This window comes from Lytechinus variegatus, chromosome 2 (assembly GCF_018143015.1).
Source record: "Lytechinus variegatus isolate NC3 chromosome 2, Lvar_3.0, whole genome shotgun sequence".
In the NCBI taxonomy this organism is placed as follows: domain Eukaryota; kingdom Metazoa; phylum Echinodermata; class Echinoidea; order Temnopleuroida; family Toxopneustidae; genus Lytechinus; species Lytechinus variegatus.
In genome coordinates, this window is record NC_054741.1 from 51,749,440 (window position 1) to 51,776,341 (window position 26,902).

Consider the following 26,902-nt stretch of genomic DNA (forward strand, 5'->3'; position numbering starts at 1 on the left):
GCTACGTGCTGGATTTTAAAGGTATTGTTTAACTTTGTGAGCAGCCGATTTAAAAAATTCTCAAACCAAGATGAAACATGTGTACTAGTGCATGTATTAGAACTAATAAACCCTGAAAACAACCATTATTGAGAATGAAAAGCTAAAACTACAAGGCAAACCCCGATTTTGTAAATAGGCGTCTTATAGACGCCTAAATAGTACACATAAGTGTATGGGATGAAATTCAGATGGTGTTTCCGGTCACTTTATATTTCAATTTTTGAAGCACTAAATAATTACTTTCGAACGCAATTTTTTCTGGGCTTCATTTTTGTAACATATTACAGACACAGGTGACAAGTGTGACCTTCTAGCTCAGATTTTTTAAAAGTCAAACCAATGTTAACCAATCACTTTAATGTATTTCTTGCAATCAAGTTTTATCATACAGTAATAAAGTACCCATCAACTTTCAGTCATAGAAAGTAATACGCTGTCGTTCAATGAAAAAAAAATGACAAAATGGATTAAATAAAAGGGGTGGGGGCTAATACTCTCTGCCTATTTTTTGTATTCCTTGATCAGATTAATAGTAAATATTTGTTTTGATGACCATAAATGCAAATAATTATGTTTATTTACCGTACAGATGTACTTTCTGGTGACGTCACTCATTCCGTCATAATCAAGTCCAAACAGTACGGCTGATAAATATGCGATGATGATTCCTATGACGATCAGATTGTTCATTCTTGGACTGGACATCTTAATCACTCTAGATGAAATAAAGTACCAATCCCATTAATATTTTTATTTACTTCTAGAGCACAAACTTCATCAGGAAACTTATGTTTGCAAACACGTACTAACAATCGCTCTTATCCTGTAATTTCGGATATTGCTGAAACGTGAAGTCAATATTTCTACTCAAACGTATGTTATTTAAAAAAACCCCAAAACTATCCTCTTATAATCATTGGCAAAGGAGTGATGCTCCATTTTTCTAATATCATTTTTTCCTAACTGAATCTAAGATTGCTCATAGAATGATAATTGTGTGAACAGATTATCCCTGATAATGATTTTTTTTAAATGAATATTCTACAAGTATTGTTGAATTCGCTTTCCTCCGAACAGTCATTTTTTCATACTCGCGCCTTTCATTGTGAAGGAGTTGTCTATACATGTATATTAAAGAATAAAATTAAAGTATATATTGCCGATTGTTAAGAAATATGAACGATTTTGATTAAACGTTTTATACATCGCCATACCTTATATTTCTGTAGGCTATGTTGAAAACTAGAAAAGAAATAGCGAGGACAACACCGGCAGTAGCAAGGGTACCGACGACAATTACTTCAAGACGAGGTACCCCCTGATAGATTCGGATGATACGTGTCTTATCATGATCTGATGGCGGCTCCCCATCTGGTTGGTATAAAAATCAAACAAATTGCAAATTCATAAAATGCAATTGACATGACATCTCTTGGCTTAGTACTAAGGAGCTCAACGATTTTATATGTCATTCCATAATCAGGAGGTTATCCCCATCATGCAGGCATCCCTCAAAAGTAAATAAATTACATATGAATTACAGATCAAATTTTAGAGCTCCGCTGAACTACTCCGAAATTCGTAAAGCTTGACATCGTCGTCTGACACTCTGACAGCTTGAAAAACAAACGATTACTGCTCTTCACTGTGATATGAAGACGCGCATGGAAATAATATTGGCATTAACTTAGAATAGAGTGAATGTTTGCTGACATCTTTTTACTTAAAAAAAAAAAAACTGAACAGAGTTTATTGTAATTTTTCCCGATTCTACTTTCTTACATTTTACTTTCACTTTATATTTATTGTATTAACAATGCTACCCTATTTCATCACTTTCTTTCATTCTCACTTAACATCTATAGTTTTTCAATTTTCAATAATAATCAATTTGATATTTCCTTCAAAAAACGGCTATACATTGACTGAAAAGAGTACAAGAAACTGATCATAACCATGACAATAACTGTACAGTTTAAGATGTTATTTCAGTTTCAGAGTAATTTGATTCCAAGATTGAAGTGTTGTTCCAATAGTCGACATATATTTCTGTGTTATAACATCCCAACATTTCTTATGTAGTTGACGTGCGCACGATGAACAGTACTTAAAAAATAAAAATAGTTTTAGTATTGTGGATATAAAAAAAGAGGATATAAACCTTCAGCTATTGTAAAAAAATAAAATAAAGTTAACTTTAAAGTTCTCTAAGCTCGAAAAAAACGTATTAGCTCCTCAAAAAGTCAGGATTCTCAAGGAAAAATAAATCCATTATGCATACGAAAATGGAGATATTACCAATTAAGACATCAGGCAGTTGAAATTTGCATCGTATAGAAAAATATCCCCTAAAGGTCAAAATGCAATAGTATTTGAAACCCCATTAGCACTTTAATAAAACTGCTTTCAGTCGTGTAAACACATAAAAACAAATTTCCTTCAAGTAATACGTGGGCAAACAAAATGAAATAAAAAATGGAACCTAGTCTGATTTTATTACGAGATTTATGACTTACCGTTGTTTATCCATATGTCCGTTCTTGGGTATAACCAGGTAATTGATTTTCCTCTCTGTGCAGTTCCAATTACCCTCTCAGAGCCATCTGAATAATTAATAAATAGTTATTTATTTGTTTTTGATTTATCTGAATGACAAAACTTACGTTGATAATAAACAAGAGTTAATTTTCATATCCTATGTATGAAATGTAGTCAGGCACAGTTTTCTTGAACGTAAACTCATGAATTTTGTTTTTCTCTGTATTCTTTTAATCCAAATGAACGAGATCAAATACAACATACAAGTTCTGACTTCAAAATACATTTGTAATATTAACCAATGTATGTTAAGGCCCGCACACCTTTCAAATTTTATGTTTTTCAATGGATATACAAACCTCTATTCTGTTCAACGAGAAAGACACCAATTCGATCGCCAACAGGTGAAAAGCTTACCGGACCCTGAATAATAAGAAGAATAAAAACGAATGTCAACCAAGAATTTAATTGCTCAATATTGAGACTCATATTCACCCAGGAAATTCGACATCGCTTTTCATAATCTCAAATCGATTTGATTCACAGGAAAAGTGCATTCATATTGAATGCAATTATACAAAATATCACCGAGTATATCAACAGTAGAGAATAATGTATCGATCAATTTTAATGCATACCTGCTAACATTCATAATTGCAAAATCTAGACAACTAAAAGCTGGGGGCAGAATGCGCCCCCGACGGGGTCTAGGGGCAGAGCCCCATGCAGGGGTCAAGCAGGCAGTGCTCTCTGAAGCACCTGAATTTTAGCAACTTTACCCCCCAAAAGACAAGGGTTGTTAAAAATAGTGAGGACGGGGGGGGGGGGCAAGAATGGGCCACTGGCGATTATTTTTCTTAATTTTATTTCCTACATGAAATTCTAGAAATCAGGACATCCTGATTTTCGGCCTTTTTGAAAAATCGGGACAGTTGGCAAGTCTGGGAATTAAATTAGGACTCAAATCGAACTCTTTTTCTCCATCCAAGCTTCTTCAGCTCGGCTAGGACACACATATACCGCGCATCCTCCACTAACCGTTACTCAATACTTTTTCTTGAATGTAACATTAGGTGTCACGCGTGTAAAAAATTCCCATAGACTTGTGTGTTAAAATGGCACTTTTGAAAAATTCATAAAAAAATAAACGTGAAACTAGAGGGTCGAATGTTTACCACCGTTGGATAGGATATATATCTGACATTCCATATCTGACCAGAGAAGGGTATCGTAGCTAGCTCATTTTAAAAATAAATCGCCATTTATGAAGATAACTATGAAGGGATCAAATTTATCAACTCAAAGAGTAACATAGCCCTAATTCTTCCGCCAGTCAAGAAATAGTTCCAAAGTCATTGATATATCTTTCCAATTTGGGCAAAGGAAGTTCAGTAGTTACCATTTCTAGAATCAGTATTAGATTTTCAATTATGTTCATACACTTTTGTCAATCAGCAATATCAAATTGAAAAAAATCGAATGGGTTGGGTCGAACGAACATCTGTAGCCTTCCTGTTGTAATAAGGCTAATGAAACCTCCAAACTATTCGTTCAAGAATTATCTATAAATGAAATTCATAGAGATTATCATATCAAGTACGAAGCGGCGAATCCATGAAGAGTTCTCGAAGCGCATGCTCGAATGATAGAAATTTAACATACTGACTCGTAGATAACTCTGGATTGATCACTTACTGATGTATTGATATTATTTAGAAATGTAGTAAGGTGAGATACAAATCTTTACATAAAGGTTTAGTTCTCGAGGTTGTGCATGTTTATAATTTATGAGTGTGTGTGGGGCTGTTGTTTGTGTGGTTGGGTGTGTGGGTGTGTGTGTGATGGTGAAAAATATATGGGTGTGTAGTGTAAGAGAAAAAGAGAGGGGCGCTGACTGAATATGTTTTTATTTGTGGATTATTGTGTGTGTACTGACAGATATCATACATTACAATTTAAATAATGGTTGATGGCTTTTAATAGAGGAGGTGCTGGCCTTTAATAATTATATCAAATTATACTTTACAAGACCAAGGAAACAAATCCTCACCGACACGCCATCGAACTCAGTTTGCTCGATTTTGGCCTTGAAAATATCTACCATATCTTCATCACCGTATGTATACTGTTCAAGTGTACGTGGTGCTATGTCGGATATGGATGCATTGAGTCCTAATGCAATCGCCCACATCGCATCATGAGCGTTTGCCGCCACATCCTGTCCATTGAGATCAATCACGTGACCCAAGATGGCTGCCATGTCATCGCGGAACTGCTGAGGGGTCTGTAATTATTAAATACAACATTCACAGCTACTACACTTGATACATTAGAAAAAATATTGTCGAAAATCAAGTGTCTCGTAATTTTACATTTGATTCAATAAATTCAAATTGAAACGAAAATTGAACGAAGAAACACTTTTTTTTGCACCAAAAATCCAAACCTTTCAAAATTTCTAGAACATAGAATAGCAAAGAAGAAGGGTAGGCTTACAATGTATTAAGATATTTATTCGTCTTACTTTCTGCACATACATTTTGTCTTACAAGTGTGATTTCCCATTTTACAAATGCAAATCAATTAATCATAAACCATTGTTACAGTAGGAAAAGAAACCCAGCAAATATCTAGTTACGTATTGAACGAAAGACAAGGAGAACCCCTGAAAAAGCAGGGCTTGTAAGGCCTTTTTTTCCATTAAGGTCAAGTTCTTTTTTTCTTCCATTTTGAATACACATAAGATATTTTCAGTTTCCTATGCAAAAACAGACAAATAAAAAACAAACACATCTTCATTGGTTCTTTTCTGTGTTCCATAATATGTAAACTGATCAATTTCTCCATATATATACTCACACGACCTGTAATGGTCGGTTCTTCTTTTCTACCATTCATACTCCATGTAGCCGTGAGATAACCCTCGCTGGCCAGTAAGATTTGATGAGGAGAACAGTCTACCTCACTCGGATCCACACGGTGCTGCCAATCAGGTGTGTAATATCCAACCAAGAACCACACATAAGAGGCGCCATAAAGATCGTGCTTGTATGCCTTTATTGCCATGCATAGAGTTAAAAATACCACACTGTAAATATCAGATTGACATTCATACGGAATTCAAGTTGCAAACATGAAAAGTACTACCTTTTCTAATCAACTTTTTTATATTACGCCCGTCCTAGACGGGATGTATTATGGTATCCTGCTCTCCGTCTGTCTGTCTGTCTGTCTTTCCGTTAACTTTTCATTTTCCTGATAACTTCAGTTTTATTAAGTGTATCATACTAGCATGAATTTCAGGAATTATACTGATTTTAATGCCAAAGGTCAAAGTCACAGTGCCATGCTTTTATCTCACCCTTCTGAAGTCCTTGTAAACGCGATAACTTCAGTTTAACTTAAGCTAGGCTCATATAATTTAGTGTGTTATGATACTAGCATGAATTTCAGGAATCGTCACGATTTTTAGGTCAAAAAGGTCAAGGTCACAGCGACATGCTTTCCTCTTACCGTTCTTAAGTCCTTGTAAACGTAATTACTTTAGTTTAACTTAACCTAGGCTCATATAATTTGGTTTGTATGATATCAGTATGGATCTAAGGAAGCCTATTGATTTTTAGGTCAAAGGTCAAAGGTCAGGTCGCCACCTTTCACTTATCTTGCTTGACTTCATATTCCGCGTTACAGGTGGGCGTATTATGTGCTCGCCCTAAAGCGACACTCTAGCTTGTTTAAATTAATGTAATCCTTCTTGAGCCCTTGCCGCAATTAAGGAATCCTTTGCTGTGTATACGCTGTATTAGTCAACGGGATACCTTTCTTAAATCGCGCGTTATCAAAAATTTCCGTTTCCAATTTTATTGCCAGGCCTACTCAAAATGTTAGCTTTTTTCGTACTTTGACGAATTCACTCCTGACGAGTTAGGTACAAGTTTATCGTTATGATTGACATGTTTGTGATGTTTTTAACTCCGTATAATGCAATGTGAATTTTTTGGTATTATGTGAACGGAAAATAAATGAATACAATTATTTAAAAACACACAAATTTTGATCAAAAGCAACATTAGGACTGCTGCACATTTAAGTAAATCTATCCTTAATGAAAAGAAACGGTCAAGTAATGTAGACAAGAATTATCATCACCCCATTCATGCCATTGGAAATAAGCCATCTCGGCTTACATGTGCTATTCTGTCAAGGTATTTTCGATACATTATCACGACACTGTTTCTATCTGAATATTCATGATCTAACTTTGGTTAAGAAAATCGTCACATCTTACTTTTTTATATTTTCTGGAGGTTAATGTTAGGGATTGCGATAAAAAGATGAATAGAGAAGATAGAGACTGGATGTAGAGGGGGGGGGGGGGGGAAAGAGATAGAAAGGGAGGGAGGGCGAGTGGGGGAAAGAGAGAGAGAGAGAAATGATATCATTACTAGTGGAAATACTCAGATGCCATCGAATTTACATTTCATCAAATTTCATCACTTGTTCCCAAATTTCTTCCAATTAATTTAACAAGAACATTCGCTTATCGATTGGGAAGTATGTAACCATGCCAACAAATCCATTGAAAATATTAAAAAGATGACATTTATAAAGACTTAATTAAACCAAGGAGCTATTTACAATAGCTCCATGATTAAACGAATTGGTACCTCCTTCATATGTCATTTCTATAACACAGGAAAAAGGTTAGCTCAAACCCTTTTCAATCTCTTGCCCCACGTGTTTGGAACACGCTCTCTCCAATTTTACGCAACGTTAACTCACTTGACATAATAAAAAAGCATTAGAATCACACCTATATTATTTGTATCTGAACTTGCTTTATATATCAAAAACCCAATTCTATATAAATGTTGCAATATACGTCAATCTTCATCAGTAGTATTATGTAGAACCTTATTATTTTCTTCGTGGCGTTAACATGGTTAAGCGCTTGTGAAGCAGTTTACAGGCAAGCCTTGAAAAATATAAGCTGAAGTATCAAATATTATCATACATTCTCATGTAATGCAACTATACCTAAGTAAGCGAAAAATATTAACTTCCAAATCGCTATAGTCCTTCTTATATTCCATATTGAATATGGTATTATGATTGTAACAAATAGATGATTCTGGTTTATAAAAAGTTCCGAACATCTTTCCATTTAATGATTTTTAACCTGGAAATTTATATACATGACATGTATATAAATTTCCAGGTTAAAAATGAACAGATCATTGGATATATACATTGTATATATCCAATGATCAGTTCATTAATCATCAAGAAGCCAAAACTTTTTGAAGAAAGGATGATATACTAAATTATATTTAATTTATACGTTCATCCATTGCTAATATAGGAAGCTTTATTACCTCACAAAAGACTTTCCGTGCTGTATTCTCGTAGAAATTACCCACAATTATTCGAACATCCTTTTGCTGTGGAGAGAATATAGAACGTACATGTTATGAGAGTAGATTAAAATGAATTAATACATTGAAAAATCATGAAAAGGATTACCATAAAAGAAACATCTTTCAGTGCCCTTCAAAAGATGATGGGTTATTTTTGTATTACAGATATTCCTCCAAACATTCGATTTAAAAAGATTTTAGCGTGATCCAGTTTTATGGCCGTCTTTCGTGAACACAGCAACGAATCACGATTTTTTTTTAGCAATGGGATTATTAGAATACAAATTGATATCTTCATTGTTCTAACGCCATGAACGCTTTAACATACATGTACTGAAATAAGTCAAGATGAACCCATCGACAATAAAACAAAAACTTATTTCGGGGTACATGCCTGAAAGTAAAAATAAACATATCAGTATAGCAAGGAGTTCGTAACCCAATAGCCAGAATGTTATGTAAATAGATGAACTACAAATAACCGAATAAGGAAAATTTACATTGATGTCACATTGTATTATGCAACCGCATCATGATATATATGAATTAGACATAATGAAACAAACCATATACGGTAATGTAATAGTTATCAATATATATTTATGTTCGGAATCAACTCCAATAAACTTTGAAATCACAAATTAAAAAAAAGATCTACAAAGATGCTCTTTTTGATATAAAACTTTATAATATATACTATAGTATATTTGATTACACTATTATGGAAAATATCCAGGGGGCCGTTTCATAAAGCTGTTCGTAAGTTAAGAGCAACTTTAAGAATGACTGGTGATCCTTTTTTGGGGTAAATAATATACACAAAACCGTTCATTGGCGAGGGTTTTGCGCGTAAGAAAGGATCACCAATCGTTCTCAAAGTCGCTCTTAACTTACGAACAGCTTTATGAAACACCCACCAGGTATATGACATCTGCTGAATATGGGGCAAGGTTACCCCCCCCCCATAAGTAAAAAAATATATACAGGTTTAGAATATTAGAACTAATAGAACTTAATGCTGAAGATTCTTTGGTCGTTAAGAGCCAAATCCCATAGAAAAGGTTGGTAGTGACGTCATCGTTACAGTACCAGATAACAAGGCATAGAAATATAAATTTAGATCCTGACCTTTAACCGTTGAATTGCGTCCGATGGATCGTGTGTGAACGACTCCGATGCAAGAACAGACATATTTCTTTGTTCACATATAGCCTGAAGATTTGATGATACCTGCAGTACAAACATGTATACGTGTATATCAAGACTCCGGAGCCTTTAAAGTGCCATCGAATTGACGACTTGGCGACATAGTTTATCTTGCCATTTCGACAGGGCGTCGATCCATTTTTCAGATTGGGGGGGGGGCAAAATCATGAATCAATTTTCCAAAGGCGCTCGATCACACAAACACACACATATGCCTATATATGTGTACATTTATATATGTATATATAGACACACACACACACACATATATATATATGTATATATAATATATATATATATATATATACATACATATCTCACCACATGCCAGCAGATTAATGCGAGCGCGAAGCGCGAGCTGAAAATTTTGATATTTCGATCTGAAAAAAAAATTGAGTTTAATGGACGTTTTTAATAAAGAACAAGATATATATATCCAACAAAAGATTAATGCAAATCGAAGTGGGAGTTCTTTTGAGGTTTAGAACTGAAAACGGGACCATATTCACCTATTAATCATGGAAAGTATGGGTTTTTGTTACAAAAATGATGCGAGCGCGAAGCGCGAGCTGAAATTTTTTATATTCCAATATGAAAAGTGGACATTTTGAGCACGATTCTAGACAAAGAACGAGTTGTATATCTCAATCTCGCTTGCTGATTTCTGTGTAACATTACAATCTTATTTTATTTTTAGCACATGCGGAATTATTGGGGGGGGGCAAAATGATATGTTTGCCCCCCCAATATTTTCATTGGTGGGGCGATCGCCCCCCTGCCCCCCCATAATCGACGCCTCTGCATGTCGACATAATAACCTTATTGTGTCGACATGGCGAGATACGTTATCTAGCCAAGTCGACTTATAAAAGGTCATATGTCGACATGGCGAGATAGGTTATCTTGCCAAGTTGACTTATAAAAAGCTATTATGTAAACATGGCGCAATACTTTATCTTGCCAAGTCGACATATAAAAAGTTATATGTCAACATGGCGAGATTTACCCGGGCCTTGGACTCTCGCCGGGCCTTGGACACTTCATATCTTGCCATGTCGACAGATAATGTTTTATAAGTCGACTTGGGAAGATAAAATATCTCGCTATGTTAACATATAATGTTTTATAAGTCAACTTGGCGAGATAACGTATCTCGCCATGTCGACATAATAAGGTTATTTCATTTCATTCATTCATTTATTGATTCCACTTTTAAAACAAATGTCATAATATACATAAAAAATGTGTTCATAAACATAGTGTACCAATGATAAAATTAAGTATCTAACATAAGTATTTAAGCATAAGGTACACTACAAAATGTAAAAAAAGTGAGGATTATGTTGACTTGTCAAGATAAAGTATCTCGCCAAGCCGTCAAGTCGATGGCACTTTAAAGGCTCCGTACAAGATACTTCTATACAGTATAGTAGCTAGGTCCTGTCCCATTTTCTTGTTTAGTACATGTAATTCAGCGGTACAATCTAAATATTTTTGCCGACATCAGTGTAAATGGATGCATGTCAACATCTCATACTCGATCGAATTAGAGGCAATAACTGCATTATAATACTCAATTTCTTCAATATTTATGACAGGATATTGCAAGGTCTGCATAAAGAACTTGGGGCACAATTATTCTTAAAAAGGCTTATTCGAATTCGACTTTATTACTGACCTGAGGTTTCCCATTATTTATTCCATTTTTTTGCCGGTCAGGAAAGTTATTGGATTCTATTTATCTTATTCATCTCCCGTAGAATGCGTATGCACGCATTCTACACATTTGCCATCACAGGGTCTTGGGGCCATATAAAGGATGACCTTCCTTAAAATAATTTTATCTCTTTTCGTATTTAAATGAAAAAAAATATCAATGCTCTCAAAGTGTCACAGGTTGGGCAGTTCGTTAAGTAAAACAATAATGGGCAAAACGGGGGGGGGGGGGGGGGGATCGGGCGTACACAAGTTTCTCTCTTATTTCATGAAATAATCATACACGTGGTCTTATACCTATTTAATCACCTTTAGCCTTATGTCTAATTGGTCTAATTTTCCCCCTTTTTCTTATTAATAGGTGACAATGGTCTGGCTTAACTGAAAATCATACAAAATTATAAATGGGCTAAATGGCAATTAGACCAAATATTTAGTCTACTACATTATTGGGCTAAATGGCAATTAGACCAAATAGTCTACTACATTATTGGGCTAAATGGCAATTAGACCAAATAGTCTACTACATTATTGGGCTAAATGGCAATTAGACCAAATAGTCTACTACATTATTGGGCTAAATGGCAATTAGACCAAATATTTAGTCTACTACATTATTGGGCTAAATGGCAATTAGACCAAATATTTAGTCTACTACATTATTGGGCTAAATGGCAATTAGACCAAATATTTAGTCTACTACATTATTGGGCTAAATGGCAATTAGACCAAATATTTAGTCTACTACATTATTGGGCTAAATGGCAATTAGACCAAATATTTAGTCTACTACATTATTGGGCTAAATGGCAATTAGACCAAATATTTAGTCTACTACATTATTGGGTTAAATGGCAGTTAGACCAAATAGTCTACTACATTATTGGAGACGAAGGAGTATTAGACCATGTGAGATGAAGAGGGTAAAGACCAAACGGCAATTCACCATTCTGATCACAAGCGTAATAAAGCCCAAAATTTTAAGGGGCCAGGGCCCCGTTGCAAAAAGAGTTGCAATCAAACGCAACTCTAAAAATCATGCGCAACTTGATATTTAACCAATCAACAGCGCGTATTTTGGACTTTTTATTTTTTTTGATTTGCGTTTAAACTCAACTCTTTCTGCAACGGACCCCAGATATGGCGTATCGGGCAAAATTCATTAAAAAAAAATTCGAGTGAGCAAAAAAGGTCGTCGCCCTTTTTATATGAAAAATACAATAATCAAATTTTGTGCAGATTTTGACTTAATATTCAGAAAATAATAGAATGTTTCACGCTATTTCTTCACATTTTCTCTTTTTTTCTTGGCCGTGAACCCCCATCTTCTCCATCTGTACGCCACCTACTCGGACATGCCGTTTTACGCTGACGTCCGTCGTACGAATAGACGATAAGCTGGTGCATTATGTAAACGGGGTTAATCAGACGAATGGCGTATACCATATAGTATACTACTCGGCGATGAAAATAAGCTCCATGTCATGTGGTATCTTTCCTTATTAATTGATTAATTCAAGTTGTTTCATTCACCAACCTTTCCGTATAGCGGAAAGTCGGGCAGCATGAAAGTTTTTTTTGTAAAAACGTCGCGGTTCGAAGAAACTATTCATTTGTTTGCCAATTTGTGCTCAAAGCAAGTCACCTTACAAGCGGAAATATATACTGTCCTTGACATTAGTACCTAAATGAGTAGAGATTTATTAAAGCGAAGTATAAAATATGACATTAGAGGTTAATTGAATGGAAGCGGCAAGGACTCCGAGAGATAGTTTGTTAAGACATGAATCCCCAGTGAGGTATGACCGTCTTTATTGTCAGTCTCAATCTCCATTGAATATACATATGAATGACATCAATTGCCCATAATGCAATTAGAATTATCCAGTATTTGTTATGATTGGAATGTGTTTTTTTTCGTGTATTCTTAAGCTCGAATTTTTCTAAAGAAAAACAAAAGTCCTATAAAAAGATTTCGCTATAATCGGACTATTCATTGGTCAGATGCGTCAAAATGAAATGTCAATTAGGTCTTGTTTATCAGCTTTATCATGTTGTGGGAATATTGTGGCATTTTGCGTTATTTTTGCGAGGCATAAAGGTAGCATGAATAATGAGATAATGGTTTGACTTTCCGACTCCTTTTATCCCATGGTTACAAAGGAACTTTCAAATTCTCAATTCTAAAAAGCATTCGGTAAATTCTTTAAGCTTTTTGCTAAATTTGAATGTAATGACGTTGGATCATGGGCAATTCTACAAACATGTACACCTTATACTCCAAATCATTTGGGACCTCCCTGAAATAATTTTTTATCTGTTTAAAGTTAATATATATTTTCTTTAACCACCGTTTCTTTAAAATACTCGTGGTTATGATCATTTTGAGATTGAATGTCAGAATGGACGGCCAGTTAAGTAAAGTGTGGGTCTAAAGCACATAAATAAATAATATAGGATTTGTACAGGGCACGTATCCACCTTGGTAGGTGCTCAAGGCGCTCCACATGAAATTCCCTTAATGATTAAAATGGCTTGCAGTGTCAGAAGTATGACAAAGTCGACGTAGATTATTGGGAAGTATTGTTTGGCAGAATAGATTTGACCAACTTTGGTATAGTATCTCTTTTAGTTATGGTTGATTCCTTATGCAAAACTGTTTTCTTTGAAGTTTTCTGTTTCACATGTAGGCTATATTATACGACGGTTCGTACTTTTTCAATCTAGATGACCGTTATTAGTTTTGCCTTCTGCTTCATGTATCCCATTTATCTCATTATTAAAGAAAAATACATTCACTCTACCACGGTATGGCTTGGCGTGTGTTCATTAACTTCATCCAAAAAAAAGGTACCTCCATCTCTCTACCATGTCTACCGCTCCATCTATAATCTTAAGTTCTAGCACAGCAAGCTCCTTTATTTCTCTTTTAAAAGCATATAATGCCTAGACGCATTTTGACTTGAGAAATATGATGAACTGCAGGGAGTTGGATCACTTGTAATAATTCATTTGAATAGTGTTCAAGAGTAAGAGCTCATTGAGTGGTCTCTATATATATATGATATACCCAAACCATGCACGTTTTTACGACATACGTAATGATCAGTAAGTGATTCCTTTCAAGTCATTGTGCCGATTCGAATGTAAGGCCTAGAAATTCTCATATACCTCCCTACTCATCTTCTGAAAATTGAATTTCGAAATGGATCTTTATAGGGTACAATGAATCGGAAAAGATAAATAGCCCCGAAGCTTTCCCATTTGAAAATCGATACATATGATTCTTTTGTTATCTAGCCATCTTACAAAATGTAAAACATTATTATTTATGAAATCTATTTCTGGAGTTCTCGGGGACGAAAAGAAGTTACTGTGTGCACCTTTTTAAAGTGTGTTTAGAATTTGTAGTCGAAGAAGCAATCGGAGAACCGACATTGTCTCTGAGGATGCTGAAAGGCAGTCCGCTTGGCAGTGGTAAATGTCTTTCTGAAACCTGCAGCTTACGGGACCTTTGCCATTTGCCATCCCCGACATACACTGATAGAAAATTCATCCTTAAAATAAAAGAAGTTCCTGCAGCAGAGTCTCGAGAACACCTGTAATCTTACCAGATTGCGTAATCTTACAGGAAATTGGTATTTGGTGTATGGAACCTTTCAATTTTCCTTAAAGAAAACTCCCTTTTCCCCATTTTAAACAGACCTGTTCTGTTAAAGTACAGAAAAAATCCTGTTTTATGAATTTACAGAATGATTCTGTTATTGCTTTCTGCAAAATCTTCTGTTTTTTCAGTAAAATCAGGTTTTTTTTTTTTAACAGTGTACATAGAACATCACTTACTTACCCCAGCATGGAGTGCGTTGGTCTCGTAAATGATCGCAACTTTGGTCCATCCATACTGCTGCATGATAGCTAGTTGGACCAGATTGATCTCTGTTGCACTTGCAATGGTACGAAAGAAGTATGGAAAGAGGCCCCGGTCCGAGAGCGTGATCGATGAGGACGCGTAAGCCATCTGCCAAGAGGAAAATCAAAATCACAGAATTGATAATAACACGTCCATCAATATATACTGAGTATTATAGGCTTGATAAAGAGAATACATTCGTCGGGTAAAAATCGAAACTGTTGGTGATCGATAGATCCGAAAGTAGTCTGCACATGCCTCAGCTCACAGGCCTGAAATCACAAAATTGGGTTGGGTTAGCTTTGAAACCACGCATGCGTTAAAAGTTTTGATTATTTATGTAATCAGACCCAAGATAATTCACCCAATGGGTTGATTGTACCTTTTATGTTCTGTTCTATGATCAAAATATTGCTGAAGAAGCTGCCTCAAAGTCATTTGGAAGTGTTGATAATGAAACCCTTTTATTGTGTGCTAAAATCTATAGGATTCATTAAAATCACAAATATTTGCTCTATTTTAAAACCATGCATGCACCGCCACTACTGAAGTACGCGTTTAGGGCTGATGTTTGGGAAAAATCTTGGACAATATTTCAAGCTAGGTGTCAATCAATTCTCTTGGAAGTCACGGATACGTATCTGAGACGTCTCCTCAGTTGCGGTGAATTAAGCCTCTGAAACAATTTTGTTGTAACGTCTCAGCGACTGCATCACAAACATATCTCCGCAACCGGTGGAGACGCCTGACCTGTCGGAGTTGTCTCTTAATAACCCGGTAAATAACTCGCTAGTTAACGTGGTTAAAGGGGAATGAAACCTTCGGAACAAATAGGCTTGTGTCGAAACAGAAAAATTAAAGAATAAGAACAATGAAAGTTTGAGAAGCATCGGACAAATAATGAGAAAGCTATGAGCATTTGAATATTCCAATCACTAATGCTATGGAGATTTTCCCATTGGCAATGCGACAAGGATGTGTGATGTCACATGTGAACAACTTTCCCTTTGATGGACTATAAAATACCCCCAAAATGTCTCTTTTTGCTTTTTATTAAGGTGATACAAACTCTTTATCGATGATATATTTAAAAAAATCTACCGATGGATTTGATAAAAGAAGAAGCTTTTGAAATTGAAATATATACAAAAGTAATGGGAAGAGTTGTACACAAGTGACATCACACATCTTTGTTGCATAGCCAATGTGAGGATCTCCATAGCATTAGTGATCGCAATATTCAAATGCTCTTAACTTTCTCATTATTTGTCCGATTTTTCTCAAACTTTCGTTGATCTGATTCTTTTATTTTTCTGTTTTCACACAAGCTATCTTGTTCCAAAGGTTTCATTCTCCTTTAAGCCCAGTAAGATACGATCAATTTGCGGAAATTTCCAGCTGACAGGCATACATGACATAAGAATTTAACCATAAATAATTAATGTAGCCAAAAAAAGAGACACTTTTAAACCTCCTCTAAGAATAAAAATCGATTTAGGGAGAAGAAACCCCGTGATAATAAAGACTCGAATTGAAGAAAGAATATCGTTTTGTCTTTTACCCCTCTTTTCTTTTTAAATTCGTTCAGCCGTTCCCGTGAGAATCCTGATTTAATTTGGTGACAATAAAATATGAATACATGCATCTTTATAACCTTTTCAGCAATTATAATGATTAGTCAGTATTCAAACATGCTAGCTGCTAACCATAATGGGTATTGAGTCTTTCACCGACATTTCTCATTTTTCTTTCTTCTTCATAAATCTTTATTGTGGGGGTTTTCTAATTAAAGTGGATGTCCAACTATTTGATGTATGACTGCTTCTAAATCTATGCAATGACCTCCTGTAATTATGAAAGAAGTAGTATTGTCATCTTCACAGATACGCCTGGGGCTGTTTCATAAATCAGTTGTGTCTGATGGTTACATACTCTTGGTGCGAAATCAGAGATTAATCTTTTCGGTTCCTCTGAGTAGAAATTTCATTCAGATCTGTGTAGATGAATATTTTTTTGTTAAAGGACAAGTCCACCCTTACAAAAACTTGATTTGAATAAAAAGAGAAAAATTCAACAAGAATAACACTGAAAATTTCATCAAGATCGGATGTAAAATAAGAAAGTTATGACATTTTAAAGTTTCGCTTTATTTCACAAATTAAACAGTTATACACATGATGATGACATCACTCACTCACTATTTCATTTGTATTTTATTTTATGAAATATGAAATATTTTGATTTGTGAAGTGAAGTTTTATTCCTCCCCTGAACACGTGGAATTTCACTATTTTAACATTTTGTGCTTCAGGCAATGAGGCCCTAATCATCAAAGTCGTAAAAATTGATATATTGTTTAAGTCAAACAATAAAAAACAAAAGAAATAGTGAGTGAGTGACATCATCGACTCTCTCATTTGGATGTAACTGGCTCGTTCATATAAATATTTTGCTAGAAATAATCGAAATTTCGAAATGTCATAACTTTCTTATCTTACATCCGATTTGATGAAATTTTCAGCATTGATTCAAATCAACATTTTTCTGAGGTGGACTTGACCTTTAAAAACAAGCATCTGAATGCCTGCAAGTTTGTCTAAATTTGATCAGGTTTCTCAAAAATACACTCACACTACAAAAATTGGTTATCTCGAGTAGCTCAAGATAAGGACTCCAGTTGTGCGTGAAATAATGTCGAAGTATAACAGGATTTGGGATAAAACATTTAGGATGAATAACACGACTTACATAAAGTTACGTCGCTTAGCATCCTTATGTAAATAAACTCACACCCACACGTACACACACACACACAAACATATATATATACAGTTGAGGCCGAAAGTTTACATACACCCTTGGAATTCAGTGAAATTTGTTCACTTGCCAAACATCATTAAATTTACTATATCTTCGGAAATATAAATACTACCATGAAGAATTTGGTATCAAATGAAAGAGCATATTGAGCTCTTCCACATGAATGGAATACCGTTGAGATCAAAGTATATTTCAGGTGGAATTTTCTTTCAAGAAAAAAAGTAATATTAATGCCATTGTATTCTATTGTTAGTTTTTATATTTTCAAACATTGTTTCATAAAAATATATAAATGTCAAATCTATGATTGATATTACATTTTCTATCATGATATGTCACCACTGAACAAAAATGTGTAATCTGAAATGTTTGTTTTGAGAAGTAACTAGCACAAATATGAAATGTTTTTGTCAAGATTTTATTTTTAATTTGTCTAAAATATGAAGATTTTTGGGAAAAATTTTCACCTAAATATTTTTCAGCTCCTGGTGACAAAGCATCGTGATGAAGGGGCATGACATACTCATTAATTTGATATCAAATTTGTCATGATAGCACAAATATTTTATAAGATACAGTAAATTATATGACGTTTGACAGATGTCAGCTTTTCTTTGAATTTCCTGGGGTATTTAAACTTCTGGCCTCAACTGTATATATATATGTAAAGGGATGTAAAGGTGCGTGGGCGTTGAATATTTGCGTGTGTATATAATTAATATATATATATATATATATATATATATATATATATATATATATATATATATATATATAATGTACATGTATATATACATATATATATGTATATATAATTATATACACACGCAAATATTCAACGCCCACTCACCTTTACATCCCTTTACATAAACACATGCATACGCAACCTATATCATGCTCAACCTCATCCACTCTAACATAAACACAACCATAATGTACAACCACCGACAGAAATAGTCCATATTCACAAAATACTAACCATCACAAACGCACACGCATCCGCTTATCCTTACACACTACGCCTAACATGCCTACGCCAAATAGAATGCACTATTGATCTTTCGTCATACAACACATAGAAACACATACACGCCTACACACATCCACCCTCACACGTACCCCATGCACGCATATGCCCACGTAAAACGCACACACACATACCATATGCACGTGCACGCACATAGAAATGCATGCACCCCTACATATGCTTACTTACATTCACTCACACACAAAAAGCGCACACCCACAAAATGCCATAAAACTCACACAAATTCATACGCACACACGTACATGCTCCCTATATCATTACGAGTGAGTGGGTTCTCTAGTGGTTCTGACTCTCGCCTTTTAAACATGTTAAACAGAAGATGGTGGGTTCGAATCCTACACTCTTAAAACAGATCAGTCAAATTGACTAGACCAGTAGTCAGCTGGGAGAAACTGATTTGGCAATCACTTATAGTCACATTTCTGACATATATTCTAGTCAGAAATCACTCTGTTCTAGTAAGATATGACTAGAAAATAGTCAAATATGAATAGAATAACAGTTGCACCCAGCTGACCCTATTAACTAGTCATTTTTGACTGATTTGTTTTTAGAGTGTAGCCATGGCGTGTTTTCCTTGAGCAAGAAATTTATCTACACTCCGCTGTACTCGACCCAGGTGAGGTAAATGGTTACCGGCAGGAAGTAATTCCTCAAAAAGCTGTGCGCACCAGAATCTGTAGACTAGCTTAGCCGGGGTAATATAGGAGCGCCTGGGCGCCTTGAGCACCTAGCAAAGGTGGATACGTGCGCTGTACAAATCCTATATTATTATTATTATTACTATTATTATTATCATTATTATTACTATTATTATTATTATCATTATTACTATTATTATTATTATGCTTACCCTCATCCTCTCTCACACAAATAACAAAATATCTCAATCTCACACAAACTCTCTCACATTTCCCAAACTCACACATACCCATACGCCTAAAACACACGTACCCTACCATGTTCCCGCCCCCATCCTCACACACTCAATCCCACGCGTGTACTTCCCCACACAATATAAGTCTCCCTCGAATGTAACATGAAAGTTTCGAATGTCGTTAGCCTATCGGATTCCCGATAAATGCTGTAACGGTGTTTTTATTCAGCTTGATTGATCAGTTCTTCTGTGAGAGAATGTTTTGAATGCGAATGGAACCATGCATCCCTTCTCTACACCGAACTTCGACGGTGTCGACAATTTCCGCCAACAAACTAAAAAACAAATATATTACCTCTGGGAAATGAACGAATGATTTTATCTTTCCTGAGTCAGAAGTGCACACTGTTTTGCTATGATATTTGCTTAACCTAATTCAACTTATTTTTTAATTCATATTTCACCTACGCCATCACAATGACATAAAAACATCATTTAATTCAGGTGATATCGCATAATATAAGACTCTTTACTTTTTTTTCCATTTGACAACTCACTACATCTAATTCATTCAACATGCTAAAACATTTCATTTCCAAAAATATCTGAGAAGCTAAATAGGAAATTTCAACAGCAGGCGAGAAAGAAGAGACAAAGAATCATAATCTTAATAGGGAATGCCAACATATTGAGGAGAACTAAAGACTAAAGACTTTTAAAGAAGATTAAGAAAATAACTGGTAAGCGTGTGTCAAGAATATGTATCTTAAAAGGTGAAAGGGACTAGACCTACATTGATAAAGAAGACACTGCAAGAGTATACATGTGATCTGTACAAAAAGAATGCTAGTATAACCCAACAGTATGTACCTCAAAATGTTGAGGACGAACCAAAATAATGTTTAAAGGGGTGGTCCGGGCTGAAAGTATTTATACCTTAATAAATAGAGTAAAATTCACTGAGCAAAATGCCGAAAATTTCATCAAAATCGGATAATGAATAAAAAAGTTATTGAATTCTAAATTTAAGCAATATTTTGTGAAAACAGTCGTCATGAATATTCATAAGGTGGGCTGATAATGTCACATCCCCACTTATTCTTTTGTATTTTATTTTAGGAAATCAGGTTTATTAAATTTTTTTCCTCCAAGAACTAGAAAATCTGTGGATTGACAACTGATTAAGTGCATTAGATATTTATCGCTGCAACGAATGTCATTATAAGGGAGACATATTATTCACACAAGTATGAAATAATGAAAAAAAAATATGATTTTATGTAATAACATAAGAAAACGGAAAGTAAGGATTTGACATCATCAGCCCACCTAATGAATATTCATGACGACTGTTTTCATGAAATATTGCTTAAATTTAAAATTCAATAACTTTGTTATTTGTTATCCAATTTTGATGAAATTTTCGGCATTTTGCTCAGTGAATTCTACTCTATGTATCAAGATATAAATATTTTCAACCCGGACCATCCCTTTAAGAGAGTGTGGTGAGGAAAGCTATAGAAGAAATTCACGATGGAAAGATGGCATATCAATAGAACTCTTGAAAGCTGGGGAGAAGAAGCCATGCAAGGTATTCACAAGTCAATGTCAAACCATCTGGAAAACCATTGTGAGGCCCAATGAATGGAAAATATCAGTGTTCATACCAATCCACAAGACAGGCGATCAATCAGAATGCTCAAATTACAGAACCATTGCTCTTATATCTACCACACATAGGCAAAATTCTGCTCAAAGGGGAACCCATCCTTGGTAATAAATATTGTTGCGTTGGAAGGAAGAAAATAAATCAAACAGAATGGTGAAAGTTCGAGAGAAATAGAACAAACAACAAGAAAGTTATGGCTGCTTTAAAATTGAGATTCCTAGATTATGTAGATTTCAGATTGGCAACTGTGTAAGTAAATTATGACAAAAGGCGAGGACAACTTTCCCATATTCCACGTACTTTTGTCAGGGATTTGTGGCTTTCTCCCAAGTACCCATTCCCCTGGGGGCAGTAATCTAAAAATAATCCAGGTAGTTTGTTTTATGTCCTCATGAAAGAAAAATATAATTGGAAGTAAAGCTTTTGAAAACAGACATTTTCGCCATTTTATGTATTTGAGTACATGGAAGAGTAGTCCTTGCCTTACATCCACGGAAATATTTCCGTGCTTACATCACTATGACATCACGTATGCGGCCAATTTGAAGTCTCCATATTTATAGTGATTGCTAATATTTACAATTTTTGAAAATTCATAACTTTCGTATTGTTTGTTCGACATTATTTAAACTTTCACCTATCCACTTGGCTGATTTTTCTCTGATTTTTTTTTCATTTGGGTTGGATCCTTGTTAAGATAATACAGAAACGAATGGAACCAATCATCAAACACGAACTCCCCGATGATTAGGCTGGCTTCCGGAAATGTAGAGGAACAAGAGATCAGATAGCAAACCTGAGATGGACAATGGAAAAAAACAAGGCAGTATCAACAAGATGTATTTATGTTCAAGTTATATATTACAGCAATTAAAGATTTTGACCGTGTGGATCATAACTCAAACGAAATGTATTGCATACTATGGGAGTACCTTAACATCTCACTCTACCTATTAGAAATCTTTATACTGACCAAGAGGCGACCATAAGATCTGAATTTGGAGAAACAAAGTAGCTTAACATAGAGAAAGGCGTGAGACAGGGGTGCAGTTTATCTCCGTACCTTTTCAATCTATACGGTCAGCATATCATGAGACAAGCTGGACTTGAGGAAACAAATACAGGCATCGCAGTAGTGGGACAGAACTGTCAACACTCTATTTTATGCAGATGACACAATATTACTTGCAGAGAACGAGGAGGATTTGAGGTTATTAGTTTTAAAAGTACAAGCAAAAAGTCGAAAATTTGGACTACACCTCATGAAGAAAACAACATTTATGTCTACTGGCAAGCTCACAATCTTTGTACAATGAAACTTTGAAGTTGTAAATAGTTTTGTATTTCCTGGATCCGAAGGAGAAAAAAAGATGGTGGCCGCGTCTCAGAAATAGGGTGGCGAATCGTTCTCGGAGAAAACTGCAATGGCTGGACTCAACATGGACCTACTAACAGGTCCATAGACTCAGCAAGCAAATGATGGATAGAGATATTAGCAAGAAACAAAGGTAAAGATGACAAATACATTAGTATTTCCCGTTGTAAATTATGGAAGCGAATGCTGGAGGCAGTCAACAGGGCAGAGATGAAGAAATTAGATGCATTTGAGCTATGTGTTGGCATAGGATGTAAAAGATTTTTGGACTGAAAAGAGATAGTCCATCCTCGAAGAAATAAAAACCGAGCTACACCCTGTAGGCTACAGTTGCAAAACATATATTTTGGACACATTATCATATCACAAGGTATGGAGCAGGACATCATGCTTGGGAAGGTACAAGGCAGATGGAGAAGAGATAGACGGAGGATTAGAAGGCTGGAAGGAATTACTAAAGGAAATCTGGGATAGAACAGCATGGAGAAAGTTGTCTCGACCAGGAGTCGAGATCGACTCAATAACACTCAGTCCTTTTACAGAGCATAGTTAACGCCTCTATGCACTTCCAAAGAGTCTTGGATTGCATTTAAGTCTGAGATTGTTAAAAAAATAAATGCTCCTGCAGGATAAACATTATACCTAGTAAACATTAAATGCCCATCAAATATGATGATAATTGGATGTAAAAAGGGGAGAAAGTTAGAAAATCAAAGATAACTTTGCTAATAATCTCAGAATGTTAAAAAAATGATCTCTGCTTCAGATATCCAGCTTCATATTATTTCCGGTAATGGCCAGGTGATGATGCAGCAGATATCAAACAAAGAAATATTACCTTTTATCCACTTTTACGATTCAACATTCAGTCTGGGGTCAGATTAAAGATTGACATTCAAATCAATTAAAAGGGTATTTGAAAGAGACCTAACGTGTTTCATACACAAAAAGAAAAAAAAAAGTGGTTCGGTTGGAACTTTTTATGCTTGCAAGCTTTAAGACACTATACATGAATTTTTAATAAAATAATAAATAACATTATAAAATATCACAAGGATACGCAATATAGTATACGAGTTGATGAGTTGGAGGTGACTAATGGAGGAAGCCGAGAGGAGCAGCATTCACGCACTTCAGGAGCCCGTAACACAAAGCGTAGCAGTCATCTTAGAAGATTGTTTTTTAAGAGTTATTACATTGAATACAATGTACAATCAATCGTAAAAATCAAGCGTACGATCAATGACTGATCTTTGTGTTATGGGACCCTGGTTTGCAAATTTGTCGTTATTCTGTGGTCGGTATGCTTGCTAAGAATGCAATGTTGTACGAGTGACAAAAACTCTTTAACATTAAAAACATTAAAAACATTACAAATTAAATGAAATGCATAAAGGACAGAGAATGAATATAAGACGGTAAGAATTGTTCATTTAAAAACAGCTGCCTTGGAGGAGAGGAGTCTGATAGTACTTAGTGCATAATTTTGATGGTGGCAAAAGTGAAAGCATGAGGGTGAGGGGTGTCAACTTTTGTTGAGTTTGTCAACTAAAGATGGCAACGGAATAGTTGAAATTATGTTTGCTCTGGCTTGAGGTTGTCGATAAGTGTGTTTACCACGAAGAGATAATTATGTTAGTGTGTCTTCTCCCCGAGATGAACATGTCTTACAGAGAGGGGGACTTGAAAATGGCTGCATATTTCTCTCTCCCCTCTGTTCTCGGTTGGTAAATACTCACCTTGCATTTGTGTACTGGGTCCCGTAACACAAAGGTTAGCGATTGATCGTATACGCATGATTTTTACGATTTATTGTACATTGTGGTCCATGCAATTAATCATTGTAAAGATATTCTTCTGCGATGATTGCTCAACTTTGTGTTACTTGCTCCTGATGCAATTACGTCCCAAAATTATTTTGTATTCTTTCGAGATTATTAATTTTCATGCTGACATACTGTAATATATGGAATACTGGATCACAATATTCTAAAGTTTGTTGTATTAAACACATATACATATTGTTACCAAATCTCTCAAATGTAAATTGAATTTCTTCAACTTTCTAACAAAGCATCTTTTGACGAAGTCATCGACTTGTCATGGTCGGAATCCCAGGGGGGACAGGGGGACGTGTCCTTCTTCTAAAAATAGTAGGGGGACACAATATCAAATGTCCCCCTACTATTTTTGGTCTTTTCTTATGGAGAAATATATGCAACATTCACAATCGAAATAATACATGTATTTTGTAATATATTTTGTAGTAAATGACCTTAAATTCTGGATAAAACCCTTTTTACCTCATTCAAAATTTTAAAGGTTAAAATGACCTTAGATTTTGGGTGACAACCTTTCCAGCCTCTGGTCCCCCTAACTTTGGGGACAGGTTTCCGAAAATGCGACTTGTAAATTCCGTTTTAGATCATCAGATTGCATGATAACTCAAAGAATTTTAATACTTTGTACACTAGTAATAATAAATTACGAATCCATGAAATGCAGCATAGTAAGAACACACGTCCCCTCAAAAATAGATAAATAATTTTCGAAAAGGTAAGAGAAACGTATGATAATAAAGACCAAATATTGAAAAACGAATATTCTCTATTTATTCGATAAGTTCTCCCTTTCTCCGACCATGAATACATGTATCCTAATGGCCTTCAAAGCAATCAAAACGTTAACGGTCAGACGGTAATTAAAAGATATCGATAGATGCAGAAAGCAACAACTGAAATTAAAATAAAATAAAAGCAAAATACAATGATGAAGATTCGTTTCATTAATGATTCATTTATAAACCATTAACTCTTCATGAAGATTACACAAACTAAAATAGCCTAACACCTTATAGTAGAACATGTGGAAAGAATACCGCACATTGAAAGGGTTCAAAGTAAAGTATACAATGATATATGAAAATCATAGTAATGACAATAGTAACAGTTATGATGGTGTTCTTGACAGTGATGACAAATTATGAAAATGGAATTACAACACGTGAACATGACTATGATTAATAATGATAATAATAATACTGATAATAACAATGATGATGATGATGATTATGATAATAATAATAATACAATGATGATGGTAATGAATGATGATGATGATATTAGATAATACTAATAATAACAATGATAATATAAGAGCATCATATGGAATAACCAGACCATAATTATTAGATTAGACTAATCCTTACTCACCTCGATAAACTTCCATAATCCAGTGACTTGTGCCAGTTGAACAGTGACAGATGATAATATTTCTCCTACCAGTGCTATCTTTGTAGGAGGCGTGTACAAATGATGGAACAGGGCATTCAGGGCGTGTCCATTAGATGCCTATACATTGAAAAAAAACCCGAACAAAACAGGATAATCTCTTTCCATCCTGATATTTCTTACGAATATTTGACCAATATAATATGTACTCGGTACAATTCTGCATCATAGTAATTAAGAAACATGAAATAATATACTTTAATAATGTCGGGATTATCAACATCCTCTATCTCTTTTCATTCGTTTGCGACTTAGAATATTTAATATTTTGTTATTAATATTTCCAATCGCCTTTCAGACTACATCATGTTCAACTTCATTTCAGAGTATTCCAATCAATTATAAAAACGAATTTCCGTCATTTTCATCTGTCGGTACGAATATCGAATCCATGATGATTATATTTGCACGAAGGTAATGATGACATGAAGCAACAAAAATCGGATCTTGGAAATAACAAGTATGTAATCACAGAGAAAAGACTTCCAGGCATACTTAGTAAACCCCTTCTCAATTTACATATCACCTTGTTAAAACTATTCCAATCACAAGTCTTAATAATAATTTTAAAAACTCATTTGCATTGAAATAGGATTTTGTGAATTGAAAACGATTTCATGAATCGATATATTATCCTTATAATTTTCCACATTTATGTAACTTTTTTTGCCATCGGTTTACGCGGATATTATATCAAAGATTTTGTCATGTACTAGTATATTTTATTTTAAAAATCCTGGAATTTATAGAGTAATATACAGAACTCCTGCAAAAATGTAATCTTACCAGTGTTGTAATAAATACGTGTTATATCAAAAAATAATAATAGAACTTTTGTTATTGTTTTAAAATGTTGTCAATCGTTTTAAAACGTTTTTTCCCCGATGAGTGATGCAATTTTCTGTAAATCAATTAAACTATACAGTATGATTTGAGCTCTTGAAGTTTTAAGCACACCTTTGGAGTAAGTAAGAGATGACAAGATTTTTTTTAC

The 26,902-nt window shown here is 34.8% G+C and overlaps 1 protein-coding gene across 1 annotated transcript in view; it reads right to left on the bottom strand.

Moving 5' to 3' along the window:
• LOC121406852 (gamma-aminobutyric acid type B receptor subunit 1-like) overlaps positions 1–26,902 on the bottom strand; it is a 47,853-nt gene that overhangs the window by 4,995 nt on the left and 15,956 nt on the right. The window contains exons 2-11 of the mRNA XM_041597724.1: positions 25,831–25,968; positions 14,767–14,937; positions 9,126–9,227; positions 7,956–8,021; positions 5,440–5,634; positions 4,631–4,864; positions 2,940–3,003; positions 2,559–2,645; positions 1,257–1,413; positions 625–757 (exon numbers count right to left, since the gene is read on the bottom strand). Coding sequence (XP_041453658.1) covers positions 625–757; positions 1,257–1,413; positions 2,559–2,645; positions 2,940–3,003; positions 4,631–4,864; positions 5,440–5,634; positions 7,956–8,021; positions 9,126–9,227; positions 14,767–14,937; positions 25,831–25,968 — 1,347 coding nt within the window. The remainder of the gene's footprint in view (positions 1–624; positions 758–1,256; positions 1,414–2,558; positions 2,646–2,939; positions 3,004–4,630; positions 4,865–5,439; positions 5,635–7,955; positions 8,022–9,125; positions 9,228–14,766; positions 14,938–25,830; positions 25,969–26,902) is intronic.